Genomic DNA, 25,694 nt, shown 5'->3' with positions numbered 1-25,694 from the left:
GGATGTCAGCGGTGACATGTCCGCTGACATCCAACCTGCTCCGATCCGAAAAAGTGTGACGGAGGAAAAAGCCATTTTTCCATCCGTCATCGGATCGGATTGGATGACGACGGACACTGCGGTCCGTCGTCACCCGATCTCCCATAGGGAAGAGCGGCGCTGTGACAGGTCCGTCCCTGCGCAGTGTGCAGAGACAGACCTGTCATCTTCCTGCTCAGCGGAGATCGCTCCGGCGATCCCCGCTGAGCAAGCGGATATCCACGGGGCGGATCAGCACTGACCCACCCCGTGTGAAAGGAAGGGTCCTTTCACACGGGGCGGATCAGTGCTGATCCGCCCCGTGGATATCCGCTTGCTCAGCGGGGATCGCCGGAGCGATCTCCGCTGAGCAGGAAGATGACAGGTCTGTCACAGCACACTACGCAGGGACGGACCTGTCACAGCGCCGCTCTCCCCTATGGGAGATCAGGTGACGACGGACCGCAGTGTCCATCACCCGATCCGATGACGGATGGAAAAATATCCGTTCAGGTCCGCCTGAAAAACCGACAGGCGGACCTGAACGGATCGTCTGTGTGAAAGGGGCCTTAGAGGGGATTTGGGGAGGGAGCTGGGTACTGCTTTTTTTTGCATAGAATGTATGAAGGTAAAAACACTTCTGCCTTTAGAACCACTTTAATGAAACCAACTAAACCAAAACATAGCCAACACTTTTTTGTATCCATTTTAGTATAAACATTTCAAAATGGGTGCCCATTGTTAATAGTGAGGTATAAAACTGCAGTTTGTCGAGTTGTCAAAAGCTGAATATTTGCAGAAAACCCACTTTTACTGTGGCTTAATATTTCTCTCATTAGAGGAAAAGGCAGCTGCTGATGTAACAGACATTTGTTTTGCATTAGGAGCCAGCGGTCTGTGCACAATGATCTCATCCCAGGGGGTTGGAGCTGCTTAGAGCACTACAAGCTCTAAGTAGGTAACAAGGCAAAAGCTGGCCAACAAATCTTACAGCCTCAAATATGATTTTAGTAGAGCTCAACTGGGATGATTTAAAGGGAACCAGTCACCAATTCAAATTCAGAATGGACACCCCAGCCTGAGCACTGATCTCCAGCTTTTGAATCTTGATTACAACAGTTCAGCTGGGGTGAGGTAGGTCATAACAACTGACTAACCCTCAGGCCCTTTTAACACTGAGGCACTTTCACGCAAAAAAAAAAAAAAAAAAAGTGCCTGAAAACCTATTTCCAATAAAATCAATGAATGCTCACACAATGGGGCAGTGCGCTGGCAGAGCAGTAAAATAATATAAAAAACAAAAACAAAAAACAAAACAAAAAACAAAAAAAAAAAAAAAAAAACACCCTTCTCCATTGAAATGAATGGAAAGAGCTTCAAAAGCGCCTGAAAAACTCTTCAAAAGCGCTCAATGTTTTACTGGCAGTTTAGAAGCGCCTCTGTGTGAAAAGTGTGTAAAGTGATTGTAAACAATCACCTTGTAAAACAGTTTAAAATAGAAGTGAAGTGAACAGCAAAACGCTTGTGTATAGTTAAAAAACATTATAAACCCCTTTTTTTTGTAAGTGATCACATTCCCTCACAGCAGTACACTGAGCTTCCTAATGAATGGCATGTCAAGACAAGTTTGATCATTGGAGGAGGGCAAGCACAGTTACCAGTACAGCTAGAGAACTGACCATAATGTGTTCTCTTGCTTAGTGTGGTCAGTTAACAGGAAAGCAGAGGGACTGGCAGGAACACCAGGTATGTCACACAAAAGGAAGCAATACAAAGAACAGGAGACTTTTTCATACATGGTACATCAGGCACATAGGAATATGTTGGGGTAACAAACACTTTAATAGCACATCCATCCCTCTTAGGGCTCTTTCACACATGCGGACTGTTTAGATCCACCTGTCAATTTTTCAGGCGGACCTGGACGGTCGATCCATACAGCTCTATTGAGCGACAGATGTCAGCAGTGACATGTCCGCTGACATCCAATCCACCCCAAACTGATTGGCAACATTCAGACAGATGGAATCCCTATTTTCCAGCCATCTGGCGGATCCCCCCATAGAGAGCAGAGCTCTGACAGGTCCATTTCTGCACAATGAGCGGAGGGGGATCAACAGAGCAATCCCTGCTGGCCAAGTGGATGGCTATATACAGGTCCACACATGTGAAAGGGGCCTTGTACGTCTTTATTTAGCAGCATTCCCTCTCATTAGTACAGCTATCTCCCCTGCTGAGCTGTTGTGTTCTGACAGGGAGGGGGCAGCACCCCCGCCAGAACACTCCGATTGGTGGAGAGTGACAAATCAGGAGCTGGTCAGTTTTACAGCATGCTTGGCTTGCTTCTGTCAGCCCGGCTGCCTTACACGTGGGCCCGAATGTTGGCCGGTTTTTATTGAACCGGCCAATGTCTCCCAATAGTTTGCCTGTGTGAACTAGGCATAAGGGATATGTTTAGACATACAGGGAAGTTTTACCGCCCCTCTGGAAAGTGCTCTGTGGTAAAACACTTCTCAGAGGTATTTGACTGGTATCTCAGAGCAAAATGTTGCCACGTCACCACCTTGAACCACTGAAAATCTGCAGCACCATGCGCATTACACACAGTTGCAGAATAGTTGCAGCACAGTCCCATGCACTTGAATGGGTTGCATTCTGTGGCAGAACAACGGGTGGCATAATTATTTCAGCACCATAATATATACCACCATGGTCCCTGGCCATGTTAACTTGGGGTTCGGCATTGTGTGGGCAGTAAAACAGTGGCTCAACCACCTGTTTTTACCAACCTTTGGTCAGCAACTGGTTCAGGCTGGGTTCACACTGCTGCGGCTACGAGAACCGGATGTGATTCGCACCGCAGTGCAGTGCAAATCACATCCAATCTCTGTGCGATGCGAGTTCAGCCATACAGATAGTATGGCTGAATTCGCATCGCACCCGCCCCAAACTCGCACAGGACCCTTTTTTGGGTCCGCAGCAGAATCGGATCGCATGGGTGTTCATACCATGCGATCTGATTCCTGTCCGAGTTTGCAGATCGCACTGCGATATGCAAACTGATCCGGGGGTGTCATTAACATTTCACTGACACTCCCAGCAGTTCGCATAGGGCAGTGTGAACTGCGGCCAGGAGGCATGCGATGCGGGAACCCACCGCGGATTTGCGGAGTTCCCGCATCGCTGCAGTGTGAACCCAGCCTAAGTGAAAATAAAACTACCTAAACGAACATAAACATATTGTTCTATTCAGCATATGGGTGATATGGAGCTTTGTGTGCTTTGGATGCACATATCCACCAGCTTCCCTGGTAGTAAACCTAACCTGGCCCACCTCTAAAGCCTTGTTATTACCCGGTTTCCCCGAAAATAAGACCTAGCATGATTGTCGGGGATGGCTGCAATATAAGCCCTACCCCGTTTCCCCAAAAATAAGCTCTACCCTGAATATAATGCCTACAAAGGACTTTAACTAGGGCTTATTTGGGGGTGGGGCTTATATTGCAGCCATTACCAACAATCACGCTAGGTCTTATTTTCAGGGAAACAGGGTAGCCTATCACTTATCAATGGGGATACGCAGGAGGTAGAAAGTTGATCAGTAATTGCACACTGGTACATCTGATTATTTGGGACACAGAGACCGAATAGGAAATGTAACCTCACAAGCATGCACCTGCAACTATGTGATGCTTAAGGTATTTTTTTTTTTTTTTTTTTTTTTTTTTTTTTTTTAACAGAACCTCGGTCAGGCTTTTATTGTTCAATAACAGGCTAAAAACCTCACAAAGCAGACCAACAGGTCACAATATCTCCCATACAAGGCTACAGAACTACATAATCCCTGTGTTTGCCTTTCATTTATCACCGTTACTGCACAGTACACAAATAAATTTAACAAAAGAACAACTGACTTGCTGCCAAACAAATGTACCACGCATCTAACAAAATACTGACAGTGTGTTTAGCATTTGCGTTTGGCATTTTATGTATTTTTGGAAATTACCCAAAGTGGAAGCCAATCAAAAATGCATTCATTTTTGTTGAAATGAGGGAGAATTTAGAACCTTTAAAGTAGAATTCCAGGTTTACTATCACTTTAAATAGTTTGCCTGGGCCAAGCTGGCCTAAAATTTATTATTTCCAGGCCAGAACAGTCTAACCGCTGTAACAGACCAAAGATGCATTACCATACAGCAGGGATATGCAACTAGTGGACCTCTAGCTGTTGCAGAACTGCATGTCCCATGAGGCATAGCAGGACTCTGACACAAGCATGAGGCCCAGAGACAGAAGCATGATGGGACTTGTAGTTTTGCAACAGCTGGAGATCCACTAATTGCATATCCCTGCCATATAGTAAACAGTGCGGTGTTCCAATAGCAGTATTTTTATCAATAAATACAAAGTTTCCTCTGGATTGGCTGAGGTGGCTCACAAACCACACCATGGCCAATAAGAGGAGGCCTTGTATTCATTAATAAAAAAATACATGGGTTCTTATGAATGGTGGAATGAGCCAAGATTGACTTTATCTATACCTGGCAGCAGACAGCAAGTGTCTCCTGCCGCTGTTGGAACGCAGCAATGTTTACTATATGTAGCTAATACTACAGTTGTGTAACTTACCAAAAAACGCCAATTATCTGTTTGTTAGCATTTTTGCAGGGCAGACTAGTTCAGCTGTGTGTTAGGATAGTACAGCTCCAACATGCGGTGCAGACTAGTTTAGCCAAGGGTTAGCATAAAGCAGTGTTTCTCAATTCCAGTCCTCATGGCCCACTAACAGGTCATGTTTTCAGGATTTCCCTCAGATGAAACAGCTGGGGTAATTACTAAGGCAGTGAAACTGATCAAATCACCTGTGCAAAATAATGGAAAGCCTGAAAACATGACCCGTTAGTGGGCCATGAGGACTGGAATTGAGAAACACTGGCATAAAGCAACATGTGTGGGACTTCCACCATCACTGGCTGCCCAGTGGCCAAAGAAGCCACCCTGGTCAAGAAGAAGAATCAGAGGTGATGCGAGTGTAGACCTTCCTAGATGGAGGACAAACTGAGTTCTTGCAAAGTATGGCAGGTGCTCCTGGGGCCGGGGCCAGGACAAGGGGTGGGCAGGAGGGACGGCTGCCCCTAGCGCAATTGTTTATTGCAGGGGTAGGGGGCACCCTAACCCTAAGGGAAAGGGGGGCGCAGTTTGGCATCTCTGCCCTGGGTGCTGGATGACCTTGTCCCGGCACTGCCTGGGGCCTTCCGGCAGCTACTTTCTGCTTTAAATAAAATTTCCCAAACAAAACTTTAGATGCCAATTAAAATGGAGCAGAGGTTCTCCACCAAACCCGAAATAAATAATAATAATAAAAAAAAAAAAATACATTATTGGAAGAATTGCAATTTAAATGTATTCATTGAAAAAAATAAAAATAAAAAAAATAGTATCGCCTAAAAACATGTTCTGCATTATCAGGAACCTTTGTTAATAAATTGCTTATAAACTTGCATAAAATCCCTCAAGCTTTAATCCCAAGAGAATAGGAGTATTCAGTTCACTGCTTATATAACGCTTCTATTAATAATATAAATGCTTAGTCAGTTCTCCTCTTTGGACCTCTTGACCTATGTTTGCAGATACCACATCTCAGTATCTCAGCCACTCTCCTCGTATCTCTCTCTATCTCTGGCATAGCGGGCTCCCAAGGAAAGGTGGAGGTCATGTGACTAGAGATGGGCCGAAAATTGAGTTTTTTGGCATTTTGCTGATGGAGAAAAAGATGCCGATAATGGTGCCTACACCAAATTTAACACGCCTGTTCCCTGTTCACACCTGAGACCTTGTAACACTAATGGGTCACGTGACACCAGGGAAGGAAAATGGGTAAGTGGGCCCAATTTGGACATTTTCACTTAAGAGTGTACTCACTTTTGTTGCTAGCAGTTTAGACATTGATGGCTGTGTGCTGAGTTATTTTGAGGGGACAGCAAATGTACACTGTTATACAAGCTGTACACTCACTACTTTACATTGTAGCAAAGTGTCATTTCTTCAGTGTTGTCACATGAAAAGATACAAATCAAACATTCACAAAAATGTGAGGGGGTGTACTCACATTTGTGAAATATTGTATAACATATATACACACACACTATTTTTAAACTGTAATTTTCAGTTTCAGCCAGGTGCATTCTGAATTTTCAGTTTCGGAGCCAAAATTTCCATTCGGTGCACCTCTTGGTGGAAAGCCAGCTCTACTCAAAATGATATTATAAGGGCCGGTTCACACAGCGATGCGATGCGACACGGCTCGCCTCGCCTCGCTCCCGCAAGTCGCCCCCATTCAGTACTATGGAACCGTTCTGAGAGGAGCGACTCGAGTCGCTCCGACTCAGAAAAAAGGTTCCTGTACTACTTCTGGGCGACTTCGGGGGCGACTTGCATTGACTTCTATACAGAAGTCCTCTGCAAGTCGCCGCTGAGATCCCCGCAGGTCGCGGCGAGGCAAGTCGGAGACGCCTCGCCGCGCCTCGCTGTGTGAACCGGCCCTTATCCTGTGGAAATCTGCGATAGATAAAATAAAAATTAATAGACCATTGCTGGCACAGGTCAGATGCCAACCTAATAAATATAGTTCATACAAAGACGCATGTCAATTTCTACAGAAATTGAGTGCAATGTAGTGTTTTAAAATAAACTCCTTATCGTCATATACTACCCAATGAGTTTTTATGTCATATATGCCCCCTTATATTTAGGGGTGGAGTCAAGAAGCCGAGTGTGAGGGTGTCTGAGGCTGTCCAAATCGGTGTCGATTCGTTTGGGGGTTTATGCTTTAAAAGCATTTTTTGGCTTTCATTAGTTTGAAAAGCAAAGCAACAACCTCTGGTAAGCAGTAGAGCTGCACGATTAATCGTTAAAAAAAAAAAAAATCATGATCTCAATTCAACCCTGTGACGGGAGGGCCTGTGGAACCCAGAATCACTTGGAGAAGTTGGGAAACCCTTGTTTCAGCTCCCCATGCACCTCCTACGTCTAAGTCATCCTGTGTCCATTAGAGGCACAGGGTGAATGAGAAAAATGATTGACAGCTGTTTAATGGACAATGAGAAGGTGGTTACTTAACCACTTCAATACAGGGCACTTTCGCCCCCTTCCTTCCCAATTTTCAGCTTTCATCGCTCTAGCGCTTTCAGTGACAATTGCGCGCGGTCATGCTACACTGTACCCAAATGAAATTTTTATCATTTTGTTCGCACAAATAGAGCTTTATTTTGGTGGTATTTATTCACCACTTCGTTTTTTATTTTTTGCGATATAAGCGCAAAAAAAGCGGAAATTTGGAAAAAAACAAACAAACAATATTTTCTTTTTTCTATTTTAAAAGAAATCCAATAAAATCTAATTTTGTCATAAATTTAAGCCAAAATATATTCTGCTACATGTTTTTGGTAAAAAAAATTCCGTTAAGTGTATAATAATTGGTTTGTGTGATCACGGACATATGTACGCAAATGATCATGTGCATATGTGTGCAGGTGATCACGTACATGTGTGTGCAGATAATCATTGGGACATGTGATTTTAGTGGGACATGTTTTTATTATTAGGGACATGTGTTTTTATTATTTGGGGACATGTGTGTTCTGTGTTTATACTGTGTGGTGTGTTGTGTGTTTACACTAGACTGGTGATCAGCGAGTAAAAAGCTGTAAAAAAACAGCTCATACTCACTGATCATCAGCCGGCTGCAGCGATCTGCTCTCCTCAGCGATGACTTCTGTGTGAGGAGAGGAGGAGCCGATTGCCTAGCAACCGGCTGTTTGTTTACATCACATGACGGCCGTGATTGGACACGGCCGTCATGTGATCAGGAGGGCCAATCACAGAGCCCTCCTGCCGATCTGAGATGCGCCGTGTCCGGGTGACGCGATCCTGCTCCTTCTGAAGGATGTTCCTGAACGTCCTATCAGAAGTAGACAGCTCCCACCCGGCCGTATATGTGCATTGGCCGGGTGGGAAGTGGTTAACCACTTCCAGACCGCCACACGTGGCTATATGTCCTTACTTTGATGGAGGATATCACTGTTATGGCAGCAGCTAGCTGCCATAACCCCAGTATTCTCTTGTTCGGCCGGCAGTCCAGTTACTGATACGAGTGGTATCTGCGGATTTGCCGTTAGATCACTTATCCACAGCGTGAGAGGGGCCCCTCGTGCCTCTGAGTCACCTAGGTTGTCTAAACGATTAGTTAATTAGCTCATGTTAATTATGTTTCTGGTTAGGGCCGGTTCACACTGCGGGCGATGCGAGGCGACACAGACTTGCCTCGCCGCGACCTGCCGCGACCTCAGCGGCGATTTGCAAATGACTTCTGTATAGAAGTCAATGCAAGTCGCCCCGAGGTCGCCCAGAAGTAGTACAGGAACCTTTTTTCTGAGTCGGAGTGACTCGAGTCGCTCCTCTCAGAACGGTTCCATTGTACAGAATGGGGGCGACTTGTCAGATTGCGGCGAGGCAAGTCGTGTCGTGTCGCCTCGCATCGCCCGCAGTGTGAACCGGCCCTTACAGTTTGTATTGTCATTCTGGTGTATATATTTGTGCGAGATCTCAAAATAAACAGTCCATGTTAAAGCTGTGTAACTGAGCTAGTCTCGTCTGGATCTTGGTTACAATATTCAGCTATAAAATCTGATATCTGAAGGTCCAGATTGGGGGAAGCCGTGTACTGACGGAAGCACTCATGCAGAGTGTGATGGGGATCCATTACATTGGTGGCAAGCAGTGGGACGCTTCCTGCAGTTTGGGACATCCAAACCTCTACCTGGATCCGAGATCAGGATAGCAGACTTCGGCCACCCAACCAGAGATATGGATCTGGCATCAGAGTTTCCGGGGCTGCTGTGGATCATCCTTTTAGCAAATTCCAGGACTGTCTGCAGATAAATAGCTGGAGCTCAGGCAGCAGATTTGGGTGGAGTTCTGGATTGGAGCCCTCCAGGTCGCTGGTATGCAACAGGGCAAGTGCTTTCCAAACCCAGAGCAAAGAGCCAGTGACCAACGGGAGTTACAGATGCCATTCCTGGGAGAGCGGCCCCAGGAGCAATGGGTGACTGAGTTGGGCAGGCTGGTCTAGCAGGAGATAGAGCTGGACAATTGTTATCGGGCTCTGCAATGGCACACAGAGCAAGGACATTTTTGGGGAGACAACAGAATGCTCTCTGGGGGGATATGACTTTGGTAGCCCTGATCTGGAATATTTGCTAAGGAAAGAACAGCATCTGGAAAGGGCATACAGAAAACTGCTAGAACACGTTGCGCAGCATGTCAGAGAATCTGACAACAGGGCAGAGCTCTGCTAACCTCTGCCCAGCACCAATAAAAAAATTTGTGTTCTACGGAGAGAGGAGATGGTGAACCTCTATCCCCATACACTAGTTATAGAGACTGGGGATTTGATAGACTTTTCAGCTGAGGAAGAACAACCCGGTGAGCCTCCAGCAGAAGAGCTGGCATCAGGGCCCGACGTCACCGAGCTCTGCCCAGCACCAACAGCAGCTTTAGCCTCCCTGAGAGAAGAGGCAGTCGGCCTTTCTCCCAAAACACTGACAGGGACATGGAATTTTCTGCCACCAGCATCTGTGGAGTTACCAGAAACTTCTCCAGCTAAAGCGCTGACAACTGGATAGAGGGTCCAAGACCTCTGCCCTACACCTTCACAGTTCCAGAGGCCCAGGGTGGCAGTCACTCCTGAGCTACAGATCGGGATCCAAGAAGAGAATGCAGTCGGCACAACTGCAGCTTGATTTGGTGTCTGTGGATGGGCCTGCGGTCTCCACAAACAGAAAACCAGCAGAAGTGCAGGCAACAGGGCAGATTCCTATCAACTTCTGGCAGTCAGCCTCCCTCCCCAACAGTTAGCTGGAGCAGATGATGTGGGTTCCCCAGCAGAAGTGCTGGCAACAGGGCAGAGTGGTGCTGGCCTCTGCCATTAACAGCGAATGGATTTCCTGTAAAAGGTGGATGGGACCTCAGTCTCTACCTGTATGGCACAGGGATGCTGGGCAGTTGGCCCAGATGCCCAACAGCATGACGGAGTGAGCCCAGCCACCCTGTCTTCTCTCCAGCGGCTGAAGGGACTCCAGGGGGGGGAAGGGCCAGTCCGCACTGCCTCCCAGCAGCAAGTATGTTCTATGAGAGAGGCAGAGGTTGGCTGGGTGAGCAACGCTCTGTTTGGAACAATTTGGGGTACAGGAACTATGAACTAACTTCAGAGAGTCAACCCATCTGGGGTCTCCTCCTGTGTTAGTCTTCTGCCGAAAGGGGAAAAATGTGACAGACCTAGCCAGGACAGGGGCTTTTGGAGGGGACTGAATGCCAGCCTCTTGCGCACCGATCATGGGCCCTGGCATTTGAGAGAATGGTGCTCTTTATGAGCTGTATGCCTGGGGTCCCTGAAGGTGGTGTTACTTTGGATTCAGATCCATAACCCCCCACCCCAAAGACACACAGACTCTGGGAACCCTGTAATTTGCCCAAAGACTATTCATGGTTGTTAATTCTGAACAATAGATGGTCATTGAAAGAACGGATCACATTGACCTCCGGAGACGGACTGTCTGGTCACCTATGCTGCCATAAGTCCTGTGTTAATGAACATGTTAATTATGTAATTGTCTTTTAAGTTGTTACTATAGGGGAGGGGGGGGGGGGGGTATCCATGAGCAGCCCTACCTCATTATCTAACCCCTTGTTTTAAAAGTGTATAAAAAAGGCTGTATTCTGTCCAATAAAGGATTCAAGATTCTACAAACTATTTTCGGCTAGACTTGTATTCAATGCAGCTATAATAATATATCTCTCCGATAGTCAGACTGGAGGAAGCGGTATTACTAATTGGATGCACTCAAGCGGAGTGTGGGGACGTTCTGTTACACCCTATGTCCATTAGGGGCACAGGATGAATGAGAAAAATGGACAGCTGATTAATGGACAATGAGAAGGTGGTTAAATATATCAGTAATATTTATCCACAATATCTCCCAGGATATATTTAAAGAGCTGATCACAGGCCTCTAGAACTGGGTAGGAGTCGGACAGTCTACTCCTACTATAGTTTGTTGCCTACTAGGCTGAGGAGTGGAGAGATCACTGTTTGTATTGTTAAAGTGGTTGTATACTCAATTTTTTAACTTTTACCTACAGGAAAGCCTATAATAAGGCTTACCTGTAGGTAAAAAAATATCTCCTAAACCTGTACGGTTTAGGAGATATTCCCCTCGGTATGCGCCGCTGACTGCAGCAGCGCATGCACACAAGGGGATTCTCAGCCTGAAAATCCGGCAGTGGCCGACTGGCCAGAATGAAATCTCTTGCGCGCATGCGCGGGATTGACGATATCGCGGCTCCAGCCACTCACAGTGTCGGAGCCACGATCCCGGGAAGAAACGCCGAGGGAGCATGTCAGCTCCCTCGGCGTGGATCGGGCCAGATGTCGGGGCCTCGTTCTAAGATAAGTATTTCATAATGAGCTAGTATGCGGTGCAAACTAGCTCATTATGCCTTTTGCTTTGCAGGTGTTAAAAAAAAAAAAAAAAAAATTTGCGGGTTTACTACCGCTTTAATTGTAATTAGCTTCTGCTATTGTGAGAAGGTTTGTTGTGTTTATATTTATGATAATGTTGATTGTGTCTTCTGAGCTAAAAGACAGCAAGTCTTTGCTGGTCATGCCTCTGAGTCACCTGGCTGTCTAAACGATTAATTAGCTCATGTTAATTATATTTCTGGTTACAGTTTGTATACATTTGTGTGAGATCTCAAAATAAACAGTCCATATTAAAAGAGGAAGTAAACCCTGATGAGTTTACTTCCTCTTTTATTCCCTGCAAAGGTAAAGCATAATTGACTACTATGCATCGCATAGTAGTCCATTATGGGTTACTTACCTGACACAGGAGCCAGCAATGTCACCGCTGTCCCCTGTAGTCCGGCGCATCCATCTTCTCGGTGGGTCTCGCTGCTCCGCCGCTGTCATTCGGCGAAGCCGCAATGACGTCACTCCCGCGCATTCTTACGGGAGCCGCCACACGCGGCATGTTGACAGTGCCACGCTCAGTGCGCCGTAGACAGCGGGGTCTGTCTTTCGGCAAATATCTCCTAAACCGTGTAGGATTAGGAGATATTTCTTGGACCTACAGGTAAGCCTTAATCTAGGCTTACCTGTAGGTCAATGAATGAATGAATGAATGAAATACTTATATAGCGCACAATGCGAACTGAATCGCCTCTAGGCGCTGTGGCGAGCTTTGATCATCTGCTAAAAGAGGAAGGTCTTGAGTTTTTTCCTAAAAGCCAGGTGATTTTCTTCCAGGCGGATGTTGATTGGTAGAGCATTCCATAGCCGAGGCCCTTGGACAGCGAATCTCCGATCCCCCTTGGATTTATACCGGGCTTTGGGCACGAGGAGGAGGTTTTTGTTAGGTCAATGTGTGTTGTAAGGGTTTACAACCACTTTAAAGCTGTGTAAGAGCTAGCCTTGTCTGGATCTTGGTTACAATATTTGGCTGTAAAAAATCTGATAGGTCCAGATTGGAGGAAGCTGTGTACAGACAGAAGCACTCAAGTGGAGTGCGACAGGGATCCGTTACAACCCCCCTCACAATCTCTATGCAGAATTTCCCAATTCATTCATGTAGCAAGTGTAGAGTGTAACATTGTCCATGCTGGCAGATAACTATAAACATTGTAACTTTTTGTTCTTAGATCAAAGGAATGAACGTTGGTGTGTAGATGAGGGCAGTTTAATCATTTAAACAAAACTAAACCTTTTTCTGAAACTTGCTTCTTACAAAAAAGGTAAAATCTGTATTTTCTGCTAGAAAATTAGTTGGAACCCCCAAACATACAGAGGGAGAGAAGGAGAGAGATTTGAGCAGAGACCCTAGGGAATAAAATGGCATTGTTGCAATATTTTATGTCATACTGTAATGAAAAAAAAAACTAGACAGTACAGTTAGCAAATTTTTTTTTGTATAATGTGAAAGATGAGGTTACACCGTGAGAAAAACTTGATCTTTAGTCTAAGCAAAAAAAATTGTGATTCTCATTTTAGCCAGAATCATGCAGCTCTAGTAAGCAGACACTTTAACTGGATGTTTGGGGAGCATTTGTCTGCCTGTCTTCTTCCTTGGAGTCACCTCAGGAAGCACCATCCCTTTATTTTTGCGCATTTGTGGACTTTTCATCCATTTTTTTTATCACTTATGTATGGATTTTTATTAAACATCTGGTTTCACTTATTTTTTGTATTAACTTTTCACTTGTTTATGATAAGCGCTGCACTTAGTATGAACTACTTAAGATAACAGGATGGCGTATGTCACAATTGCCAGATAACCTGGGCAGTAACTGAGATTTCAGGATATAGTATCTGTATGCACAGATTAGGAGGTCCAGTCGGTAAAAACTTATTAGACCTCATGCACACTGGACATTATTTTAACATCATAAGAATCGCCAGTAGCTTTTCAATGACTTTTCAATAACATTTTTGCAAAGTGTTTAGCGTTTTTTTTTTTTTTTCAATGGATCAAAAATGTTAAACGCTGATGAGCCATGTTGAGAGTTTATCTGCACTTTTAGGAGTTTGATGTTAGAGTGTTTTACAGTTGAAAAAGCGCCTCTCAGAACCCACTAGTTTTGGGGGTTTTTCCAGCCAAAAACGGTTGATAACAGCCTATGTGTGCATGGACACACAGGATAACATGCTGGAGAGTTTGACTTTAGAAAAAAAAAAAAAAAAAATCTGAAGCCAAAAACAGCAGTTGTAAAAACATCCAAAAAACATCCACTGTGCATGAGGCCTTAAAAGTAGAACTAAAGTCCCCAATACTTCTACTTCAATGGTCTGATGTCAGTCGCTGGGCATTTTAAACCTCGGCCATATGGGTACTAGGATGCGGACTTCTGGCCAGTGCAGGATGACATCACTCCTGCGCTTTAAAAAAAAAAAATAGGCCCTTGGGATACTATTCCACCAACTGACACCAATGATGGTGCACCATTCTCCCTACTGACACCATCAATAGGGTACTAATCTCCTCATTGATATCAACAATGTGGCACTATTTATCCCAATAAAACCAACGATGGGCACTGATGCTGGGGCATTTTCCACTCCCGCTGGTCATAGTCCGGCCCCCCTAAAGCCTACAGGAGAGTAAACTGGCCCTTTGCTTGGAAAGTTTGGAGACCCCTGGTATAGGGCATAGGGCTAAATTCACAAAGGTTTATGCTTGGATAAGGATATTTATTTTCAGCCATCTGACTGCAAACTTTTATTCTCCATGGACTCCTTACATTCGCTTTGTGAAATGAGCCTACATTTACTTATGGCCTCTTCTGACAGGCTTTTGTTTACATTGGATGGATTTTGCACGGGAGTGTAAAACCCACCTTATGATTTAAGAAGCATCTCAAAACTGAAGTTATCAATACAAGGCTAAAGGCCATTGACACAAGCCCATAAAATAACGATGCTGTACTTTACCCATGCAGAGTAAAGTACAAGGCTCATTTGAAAGAACTCCCAACATGGCTTTAAAAGCTCCAAACATACCGGGTCAGAGCTTACAGAGAGACAAGGACATTCCCCTCCGCTTCAACATGACTGCTATTAAGCCTTGTGGCTTGCCACTCAAACGTATTTTGGGAGGCAGGGAAAAGAACCGCCTTAACCTCTGTAACAATTCCAAAAATCGATCCCTTTTGAACGAATGACACCACCAAGCTACTAATTTAGCCCCTTGTCCCCCCCCCCCCCCCCCACACTATTGCAAGTCACTCCTTTTTGGCCTTCCTTCAGTCTATCATGAACGCTTCTGATCACAACATAAAATTCAAAATGCTGACAACATACAAAGCCATCCACAACATGCCCCAAGCTCCATCATCAACCGTGCACTGTGTATAAAATCACCCAAACCTTCTCTCTGCTCCTCCCAGGACCTTCTGCTCTCTAGCCACACGGTCACCTCCCATCATGCTTGCCTTCAGGACTTCTTTGGAGTATCTTCCTTCCTCTGGAACTCCCTGCCCCAATCTGTACAACTATCGCCTACTCTGTCTGCCTTTAGAGAGTCACTGAAAACAAATCTTTTAAAAAGGTAAAATTATCCCACCTCCACCTTGTAAAACTAAACTTTCACTTCCTTCATCAACTCTTCACTCAAAGTTAGTTTGTTTTACATCACTCGCTTACAAGGGAGCCCCCCTTGCATGCAGGAACTAGGGTTGTGTCTCCCTACACTGTGTGCATCAATAGAAACACATAGCTCATAGCTTAGCATGGCAAAGCACTCCCCTGCCCCTCCCTTTTCCAAACGGACTGACTGGAGACTTCACTGTACACTAAAACCTTTCTTGGAGGCCGAATGTTCAGGAAAACAAAGACAGAGAGCAGGGGGTCAGCAACATTGAAACTGCAAATGCTGGGAAAACAATTTTAACATATAAATTTACTGATAGAAGTTTTATTTGATTGTGCACGTGTTAAAGCGGTAGTAAACTTTGTCAGTCTGTGTTCATTTTCACGATTTCACGACGCATGCGCAGATTTCCCTCGATTCACGGCATGCTCACTGTGCCGCAAGTCCATTCATTAATATGTCGTGGATCCATCATTTCCTCCCTTGAGCACTGCACCCAGATCCCACTAGATTGCAGTCCCATTCACAAGTTCACTCAAAATTACTGAGCGAGGGCAAGCAGAAAGGGCGGAAGTACAGTGCACTGCAGACTCAGAAGACATCTAATATGGGACTGGCTTCTCCCGGGAAGCAAGAATTTAAGAACAGATTGATAAAAAAAAAAAAAAAAAAAAGTAAGCAACTTCCAAAGGGGTCAACAATAACGCAAAATGTGTTGGAATGCTACTGGCTTTATTAAGAAGCAGCATTTGGAGGGGCTTTAAGCTAAAATACGCTGAGAATACTATTTTAAAGTGATATTAAATACAAATTTTTTTTTTCAAACAACAAGCATGTTCTACTTGCATGCGTTGTGCAATAGTTGTGGCTCCTCCCACCTGCCCCCTTAGCAAACAGCTTGTATTGGGGGCATCTAGGCAGGCTCGCTCCCAAGCCACTGCTCTGCATGTTTATACACACACACACACACACACACACACAAAACTGCTGCTTGGCCATGCCCCCATTGGCTCACTGGCTCTGAATGACTGCTGTGGCTCTCATGCACATCACTGGACTGCAATGGGGCTCAGGTAAGCATTGCTACTGCATAAAGAAGGTTCTTTACGTTCATGCATAGAATGCATGAAGGTAAACAACCTTGAGCCTTTAGAACCAATTTAATGGGAGTTAAAATAAATATTTCAGGCTGTATACAATATATACCATTTTCTGCATGTTATAGATTTGTGGGGACCAGTTCTCATTTTTATGTTGTGAAAAGTTTTTACTGCTGTATCCCTGTTTTTTTCTAGTCTTTGACCCATAGACTTCAATGGATCAAAAATGTGTATTGAAAAAATGCAAAATGCACCTGCATAGGTGTGAATCAGGCCTAAAAGGGAATCTCTCCAATGAAGCGAGATGGTAATGAAAAAAATAAAAATAAAATAAACACCCTAACCGGTATCCTTTATTACAATTCTACCTAAAAGTGCACGCAGAGCCTCTCTACTGATGTATTTGACAAAAATACAGAGTACAGACATGAAAAGGGAGCCTGTGGCAGCGAGTTTTTAATTTTAAGTAGAAAATACAAATCTTTCTTTTGGGTAAAACACCCAGGTCACACTTGAGTTTATGCAAGAATCTGAATAATCAGTTTTAAAAAATTGTAACTGCAATATCATGTATGAAAAGTTTATGCGTCCCCTCAGTTTGATTTTCATACCCTGAGACACTTTACCATAAGAAAGCCCACACTTATACAAGGAATGTAGACAACTAGGGCTCCAATATTTATTACACACAAAAGAGTTCACAAATTGTATGCAGTCAGCCAATTGGCAATGCAGCAGCTGTCAGACTTCGCTCGTCCTTTGACCCTTGCCACTAAAGGCTGAAATGTCATACGCCAAGTAAAACTAAAGCCCTCTTCAAACTTTTGAATTGAAATTCATGTGAATAAAGCTTCACAATAAAAAGGAATGCCGAGATCTGTGCGGTTTTTTGTTTGTTTGTTATTTTTACGTCATGCAGGAAGATAAAACGCAGAAATGACCATAGTGACACTCACATCCTTCAGGACTTTCCAGGTACTATGACACGCACGTACTGCATCAAAAAAGTATGAGTGAATGGCGCAAACATAAATCCTATGTAAATCGGATTGCACAAGACCCGCAATTTGATTCCTTTGGGGAAAAAAACAAAAATAAAAAAGGGGAACGCTAAATGCCCTTCTAACTTACTACCTGAACCCACAATCACATGACACTGCCAGCCTGGGTGTTCATGTCACTTCCTATTGTATCACCACCAGTAGGGGGTCCTCTCAGGAAACAGAAAGGCCCCCCCCCCCCCCGTCATCACAGGGGAACGGCAGGGGACTGGTGTTCTCAATATGCCAGCTCAGCAGTGAATCAGTGATATCCCCACACCAGAACCAGGGACAGCGAGCACCTCAGTGGGCATGTCTGCCTTCACCAGGTAAGGAGTGGGGGTGTGGAGGACTATCAAGATGAATTGGAGTGGAGTAGGGAGATTGGGAGAAAACTTGTTTTCATCCAGATAAGAAAAACATATTGGATTCCCCAATAGCCCAACTTTGCATAGTAAACTACAGTAAAGTTTATCAAAATTATCTCCCGTCTGTCTTAAACCTGAACGCAAGACATTTATAAAAGACAACCTAATGCAGCTCTGTATTCAGCATTGAAAGTAATTCCTATTGCAAGCAGTAGAAGATTCTTTCAATCTCCTTTGCAGATGAGCTCAGACTAGGAGAGGGAAGGCAAACACTTGGTGCCAATCAGTTGTGCTGAAATACTCTTATGCTAAAGAAAAAAATGGGCATGCTACTAGAAGGAGAGAGCAGAGTGACACAGATTAATTCAATGTCCTGCTTATTCTTTCACTCTAAAATCACAGGCAGGGGAGGGATAATACCTGTATGTGTAAACTAAATGTATAAATCCAAAACAAAAACATAATCTTATTGCCAATTACCAGTCCATAGAGGCGATGGCTAAATTTTTCTTTTATTTTCACCTGCTAGTCCAGTAAAAGTATCAATTAGAGGGTTGAAACAAATCATTTACCACCAGGATTGTCTACAATTGGCAGAAATTAACAAGGTTATTCCAGAAGAAAAATAAATCAAATTCTTAAGTGCCGGTTCACACAGGGGCGACTCAGATCCGACTTCAAGTCGCCCCAAGTCACCTCAGGTCGCACAACATGTAGAAATCAATGTAAGTAATTGAGAGCCGTCTTAATTATTAATTAATTATTAATGTACACTACTGAAGTCGCTCCGACTTCAGAAAAGGTTCCTGTACTACTTCAATCCGACTTGTAGGCGACTGGTACCCATTGATTTCAATGGAGGTCGCCTCCAAGTCGGATCTCCGTCTATACAGAGGCGACTCTCAGAGAATTATCAGCTCTCAAAAGGAGTTCCCCCCCCTGAGAGCTCATTCTCTGATTGGCCACGGCAAGTCGCCTGGCCTGGGGCGACTTAAAGTAGTGTTGTAAGTCGCGTCCAAGTCACGTCAAGTCACATCACATCAAGTCATGTCCAAGTTGCCTCCAAAAGTCATGTTGCCCCTGTGTGAACCGAGCCTAAAGCTGAACGTATTGGATTTATTGGCTTCCCAGAACAGTTCCATTCAAGGAACGTTATAAATAATAACTGTCAGATTTGCGGTTGTTCGCAACAGAACTGTCAAATAATCAAATAGAGGCTATGGTAATAGTTCACATGTGCAGACCTATGGCATCCAAGATCAAAGTGAGGCAGCTTCTATGGCTTCTATGGCTGTAAAACATTGGAGGAATTAGTTCTCCTTTAACAAGTGTTACCTGGAGTTCAGCTTTAAATTGTTCTAAATCCATCAAACTTTTCTAGTGCATCTAACTCTCCCCCCAGACTGACAATGATGCGGTCCAAGGGTGTCTCCATTGCTGCTCCATCCAGAGTGTAGACAACATACGACACAAAGTGGTTCATTTACTAAAACCAAAGTGCAAAATCTGGTGCAGTTCTGCATAGAAACCAATCAGCTTCCAGGTTTTATGGTCAAAGCTTAAATGAACAAGCTGAAGCTTGAAGCCGATTGGCTGCTATGCACAGCTGCCCTAGATTTTGCACTCTCCAGTTTTGGTAAATAAACCCAAAAGTGTGTTACTGGCTGGATATAAAAAGGGGGGAAAAAAAACCCTTAAGGCCCCTTTTACGCAGGCTTCCCAATCAGGTCTGCCTGAAAAACTGACAGGACCATCCATTCACTCCTATGGAGCAGGGAATGAGAGCGGTGACATGTTCGCTGACGCCCGCCACTATGCGATAAATCCAGATGGATGGTGACCCTATTTTCCACCTGTCTGATGGATCGGATGAAAAATGGACAGGCGGTCTATTTTCATCCGATCTTCCCATAGAGGAGAGCGGGACTCTGACAGGTCTGTCTCTGCACAGTGAGCAATCCCCCGCTCAGCAAAGCAAAGTCCACTGAGCGGACTGCCCGTGTGAAAGGACCCAAAAAAAAAAAAAAAAAAAAAAAAAAAAAAGGAAAAAACGGATACAGTCACCAATTTTAATAAGGGAGAACTTCAGTCATCAAAAAATAATAATTTTTATATATATATATATTCATATTATATATCTCTCTATCTCCACAAGGATCGGCAGCTGGCTGCCCAGAGTTAACATGGGGGTGACCCAAAGAATCAGACTGGGTGAGGACAGAGCTGGATCCCTGGACAGGCAAATGTCTGTTTATCAAAAGTCTGCAGCTACATTTTTTTTTTTTTTGAAGTTGCTCACTGACTGAAGTCAAGTTGACAAAAACAGACACTTACCAGTCCAGATGTCCGGTGTGGTCTTCATCTGGGCCGGATCTTCGCTGGACTTTAGAGTCCCCAGCACCGCCATCTTGGCTGTGAGAAGCTGGCTGTGTCATAGTCTGCTCCCCACTGTGCATGCACATAGGTCCCGCATCAGGTACCTATTCACTTCCACCAACCTCCTGGTTCACGTCACATGTCCTAGGACACTGATGGCAAACCTTGGCACCCCAGATGTTTTGGAACTACATTTCCCATGATGCTTATGCACTCTGCAGTGTAGTCGAGCATCATGGGAAATGTAGTTCCAAAACATCTGGGGTGCCAAGGTGCACCATCACTGTCCTAGGAGGTTGGCAGAACTTGGAAGTAAATAGGTACCAATGGTAAGTAGGTGGGGGGGGGGGGGGGAGAGAGAATTAGGATAAGCAGGACTTTTTTTTTTTTTTTTTTTTTTAGGTAAAGATTAGTAAACTTCAACAGATTACATTTTTGGTTTGAACAATGCTTTGATTGCTGGCAAGAAATAACAGGCCACCTGGGTTGAACGGTGTGACAGAGCTATGTAAATCTCAGGACTGGATAGACAGAACTAGGTAAGCGGATCTTGTCCATGTATTTAATGGTTTGCCTGGAGGGGCCATTTGTCACAAGCAATGACAGGTGCTGATGCAAGCAGTGGAGAAACAATGGAGCAATCAGCTGTCAGCAGCTGGTAAATAACAGACATAATACAAGGCAATGGAGAAGTTTGAAGGAGTTGAACGCCAGGAGATTAGTTCACTGTAAACAAACAATGTAGACATCCAAATCTCACCTCCTGATTGGCTGGAGGAGATCTGAATCATTTATAAAACAAAACATCAATAAAAAGGAATGGAGAACAAGATTCCAGAGACACTGATAGCATGTGAGCAGTGCTGTCCATGATCCATCACTGAGCCTACAAAGGACAGTCCTGGATCGGTCGTTACACTGACCCTCCTGAATGACAGCTCCCCGGATCGGCCGATACACACATACATTTTTATATATATATATATATATATATATATATATATATATATATATATATATATACACTGCACTGATCACACCAGTTGATCGCATGGAATGATCACACAACTGTTTTCAAAGTGATCGGTCAGGATCCCCCCCGCCGGAGGACTCCAGTTTATCCCCCCAAACATACACTGCAGAGAGCGATCCGATCGATCGTCACCATTAACCCCTCGGCTGCCGCACAAAACAACAACAACGCAGCGTTGGCCATGTCGCTCGGTGCTCCGTCCTCCGCCCAGCCCCCTCCCTCCCCCGAATGTCGGCATTCTCCTTCTTACCAGATGGGGAGCAGCCCCGTTACTCGCCCCGCCGGCTCTCACGCAGCTGGAATGGAAGGAGATATCACAAAAGGTTCTAGAAGGTTGGAGCAGATCCCACTGGAGCGCACAGTATGGAAGGAGCGACGCTGCTGATTGACGCAAGAGCCAGCCATTGGGCTCGCGGGGACGTCCTGGTGACGCAACGGGGGCGGGCTTTCCGCTCATGTTTGGCTGGATGGAGGTTCTGAGGGGAAGATATATAGATTGAGTGTGTAGGAGGAGGAGGAGTGTCCCGGCACAGGGCAGAATGGAGGGCACGTACCTGTGTGCTCAGCTCTTCTATGACAGGGTTCATATGGAGCTCAGGGGTCAGGATAGGGAATAGTCCACACACCCCTCACCTACACTGCACGGATTCCATCTTCGCCCCCTTCTAACACCTATGTTGACTAACTTGCCTAAGAAACATCTATATACTTACCTATTTCCAACCAATCTGGTCATGTGACCTGGCTCCCCTGTGTCAGACAGTGGTAGGTGCACGGCAGGGGAGGCCAACCACCGGTGGGCTATTGAAGCCTATGGGTGACATCGGCATTCCCAGACCTCCCAGAAAGTCATTTGAACAACGCTCGTTCCGCAATATTGTTTGCGTGATTTTGCTGTAATGTGACGTGCGAAAATCGCACCGCTTTTGGGGGTGCCATAGAGAAAAATAGCATCGCAAACATGTGCAATCAGTGCCATGAAAAATGCCTGCCAGTGCCACCAGTGATGCCTATCGGTGAAATCAGTGCCAGCCATCAACCACATTTCAGTGCCACCCATAAGTACCCATCAGTGCAGCCTTTCACTGCCCATCAGTGCCGCATACAGTTAATTTCGTAGACTAAAACCGAGTAAAACATTTTAGTCGCCTAACTTAATACCATTTTAGTAGACTAAAATACAACTAAAACTAAAACAATTGAGATGACTAAAATACGACTAAAACTAGAATGGCATTTTAGTCAAAAGACTTATGCCCTGTACACACGGTCAGACATTCCGACAACAAAATCCGTCTGATTTTTTCCTGACGGATTTTGGCTAAAACTTGTCTTGCATACACACGGTCACACAAAGTTGTCAGAAAATCCGATCGTTCAGAACGAGGTGACGTAAACCACGTACGACAGAACTATAAAGAGGGTAGTAGCCAATAGCTTTCGTCTCGTAATTTATTCTGAGCATGCGTGGCACTTTGTCCGTTGGAATTGTCTACACCCGATCGGAATTTAAACGATCGGATTTTGTTGTTGGAAAATTTTAGATCCGGCTCTCAAACTTTGTGTGTTGGAAATTCCGACGGAAAAAATCCGATGAAGCCTACATACGGTGGGATTTTCCGACAACACGATCTGATCGCACATTTTCCGTCGGAAAGACCGACCGTGTGTACAAGGCATTAGTGTTCATATTTCACATCCAAAGGGCACCTGGGGATGCAGAGATTCACTATAGTAGCCTGTGCTACATACATTCGGCACTGGTTTCTTCTGGGATCGGCTTGAGCAACTTAAAAAGATAAAAAAGTAGTGATGCGCAGTACTATGACAGGGAATTTAGCCTGGAGGCTAATAAATTCTATAGGCACTAAGATTATTAGGTGATATATATACTACTGCATAAAGTAAAAAGATGGTGTGTAAAACGGTATGTGCACTATATATATTACATTGCTCTTCTATAGTGCACATATATTTAGACACTAGCACCTTATGCGATTTTTGATATAATTGCCACTGGTTGTCGCACAAGTAGAATGGACATTTTCCGATAAATGTAATTGTTCAATTTTATATAATTTTCTTTTTGTTTACATAGATTTTAGGTATTGTGCACAGCTTCTTGATTACTCTAGAGGGATTTTGCTTTTATTCCCTCAGCACCAACATTTTTTATGCGTTTATTTTGATTCTTTGTCACTCTTTGCACAATTGAATTACTAAGCTGCTTACTGTTGCATTGATATTGCTTTGATTATTTTATGGTAGAGGACACCCGCACGTATTTATTTTTATATATTTTTTTGGCACTGGCACCTTATGCGATTTTGTCAGTTACAACCAACCACTCTCTGCACAATTGATTTATCGAGTTGGTGACTGCTTTATGTATACTGTTTAATTTACTTTATGGTGTAGAAGATATTTTCACTGACCTATTTACTGTCTAGCACTGGCACTTTATGCGATTTTGTCAGCTTTAACAAATCGCATTGGGAATCACTAGTTTTAATTACTGTGATTATTTTTCTTTTTTATGTTTGTATATACATTTGATTTTTATCCTGAATATTACCATGTTATAGTGGTGAGGGTCCCGTACCATCCCCTCATAAAACACACATACCGTTTTACACACCATCTTTTTACTTTATGCGGTAGTATATATATCACCTAATAATCTTAGTGCCTATAGAATTTATTAGCCTCCAGGCTAAATTCCCTGTCATAGTACTGCGCATCACTACTTTTTTATCTTTTTACTCTGTGACTGGGGTTCAAGTACCCCACTTCAGTGTGTGCAGCAGTACGAATACTCGCTTCTTTCCCGATTAGGCGCAGGAATAACTTATTATATTCGGCTTGAGCAACTTGCCATCTGTATACTGAACATGGGGGGGGGGGTTGCTCACTCAGTACCTCTGGCCTTAGTGGAATGACTATTTATTTTTTTCAGTGAATAGAAGGGGTTGCTTTATTGGACAAAGCAAAGAGGAGTGGCAGATGGTGTCATGATCTCCACCATGTCCAATCAGAAAACACCCTGTATTCATTTAAAAAAACAAAGCACAAGAGGGTCTCTGAATGGCAGAGGTGCTGAGTGACCCCCTGTGCTCAGTATACAAGTTGTTCGAGCAGCACTCAGAGGAAAGCAGTGCTCACTCTATGTAGCACAGGATAGTGCACTGAATTTCAGCACCCCCAACAGCCTTCTGGATATATATAAAGGATTAGATGTAACCAAGCTGGACCAAAGTAAGTAAAAAAAAAGATAATTCCTTGAGTTCAGCTTTAACCACTTCAATACCAGGCACTTTCACCCCCTTCCTGCCCAGGCCAATTTATAGCTTTCAGTGCTGTCACACTTTGAATGACAATTGTGCGGTCATGCTACACTGTACCCAAATTAATTTATAATCATTTTCTTCACACAAATAGAGCTTTCTTTTGATGGTATTTAATCACTGCCGGGTTTTTTAGTTTTTACTAAAAAAGTTTTTCTTAGTTTCTGTCAGTAGATTTTGTAAATAAGTAATTTTTCTCCTTCACTGATGTGCGCTGATGAAGGTGCACTGATGGGCACTGATTAGGTGGCACTAGGGTGCCCACATGTCCCGGATTGCCCAGGATTGTCCCGCAATTCACATTTGTGTCCGTGTCCCGGGCACCTTCATTCCGGGACAATACAGTGTCCCGGAATGAACTGAGGACACATAGTCACCCTAATAGAAGATTGCTAAACTGGTTGCTAGGGCCACCCCGCCCGGTGTCTAGCAACCAGTGATGTCACATTTGCACAGTCTCAGAGCAAGGCCGAAGGGAGCAAGGCCTTTAACCAGTGCTGCCCTTAAAAGGTGAGCAAATGGAACCTGATTGGAGCAGGTCAGATGACAAGTTGGGGCACTGGGGCTGGGGACAGTATGATAAATGAGGCTAAAAAAGTGGAGCCCTGCCTGGAGGGCAATAAAAAATGAGGCTGACAAGTGGGGGGCAATAAAAAAATGAGGCTGACAAGTGGGGGCAATAAAAAATTAAGCTGAGAGGTGGGGGCAATAAAAAATGAAGCTGACAAATGAGGGCAATAAAATGAGGCTGACAAGTGGGGGCAATACAAAATATATATGTAGAGAATGTATACCATCTGTCTAAACTGGTGACCACTGCTTTTGTTTTTCCAAAAATTGTCAAAAAAAGTATCAAAAATCAGCTTTTTTTTTTTCGGCTGGCGCGAGGGCGTGCGCTCTGGGGGGGGGGGGGGTGTCCCTGAATGGCAGTTTGGAAATGTGGTCACCCTAGGTAGCACTGATGAGGAGGCACTAATATGCCGCACTGATAGACAGCACCGACGGGTGGCATTGATGAGCAGTACTGATGAACAGGCACTGAAATGTAGCACTGATTGGCATCACTAATGGGCACTGATTGGTGGCACTGATGGGGCTTTACTGTAATCAGGGCAGTGATGATCAGCGCCCTGATTACCTGCCCTGGTCTCCCCTTCGAGGAGATACTGCTGATCGGCACTCTTCCCCACACACTCTGTCAGTGTGAGACGAGGA

General features: G+C 44.5%; 1 protein-coding gene across 2 annotated transcripts in view; it reads right to left on the bottom strand.

Moving 5' to 3' along the window:
• The window catches only part of ORMDL1 (ORMDL sphingolipid biosynthesis regulator 1), a 69,626-nt gene extending 48,075 nt beyond the window's left edge, over window positions 1–21,551 (bottom strand). The window contains exon 1 of one of the 2 annotated variants that reach the window (XM_077448685.1): window positions 21,386–21,551. Coding sequence is in view for 1 of the 2 variants with exons in the window: in XM_077448684.1 (XP_077304810.1) it covers window positions 20,061–20,188 (128 nt within the window). In the remaining variant the exon portion in view is untranslated. Of the gene's footprint in view, window positions 1–20,060; window positions 20,209–21,385 lie in introns of those variants that run through there. The other variant, XM_077448684.1, reaches the window with a different exon arrangement.
• Window positions 21,552–25,694: the final 4,143 nt, after the last annotated feature.

This window comes from Lithobates pipiens, unplaced genomic scaffold, assembly GCF_037356315.1.
Source record: "Lithobates pipiens isolate NorthernLeopardFrog02 unplaced genomic scaffold, aLitPip1_a1.2 Scaffold_22, whole genome shotgun sequence".
In the NCBI taxonomy this organism is placed as follows: Eukaryota; Metazoa; Chordata; class Amphibia; order Anura; family Ranidae; genus Lithobates; species Lithobates pipiens.
This window is presented reverse-complemented; position numbering and strand designations above follow the sequence as displayed.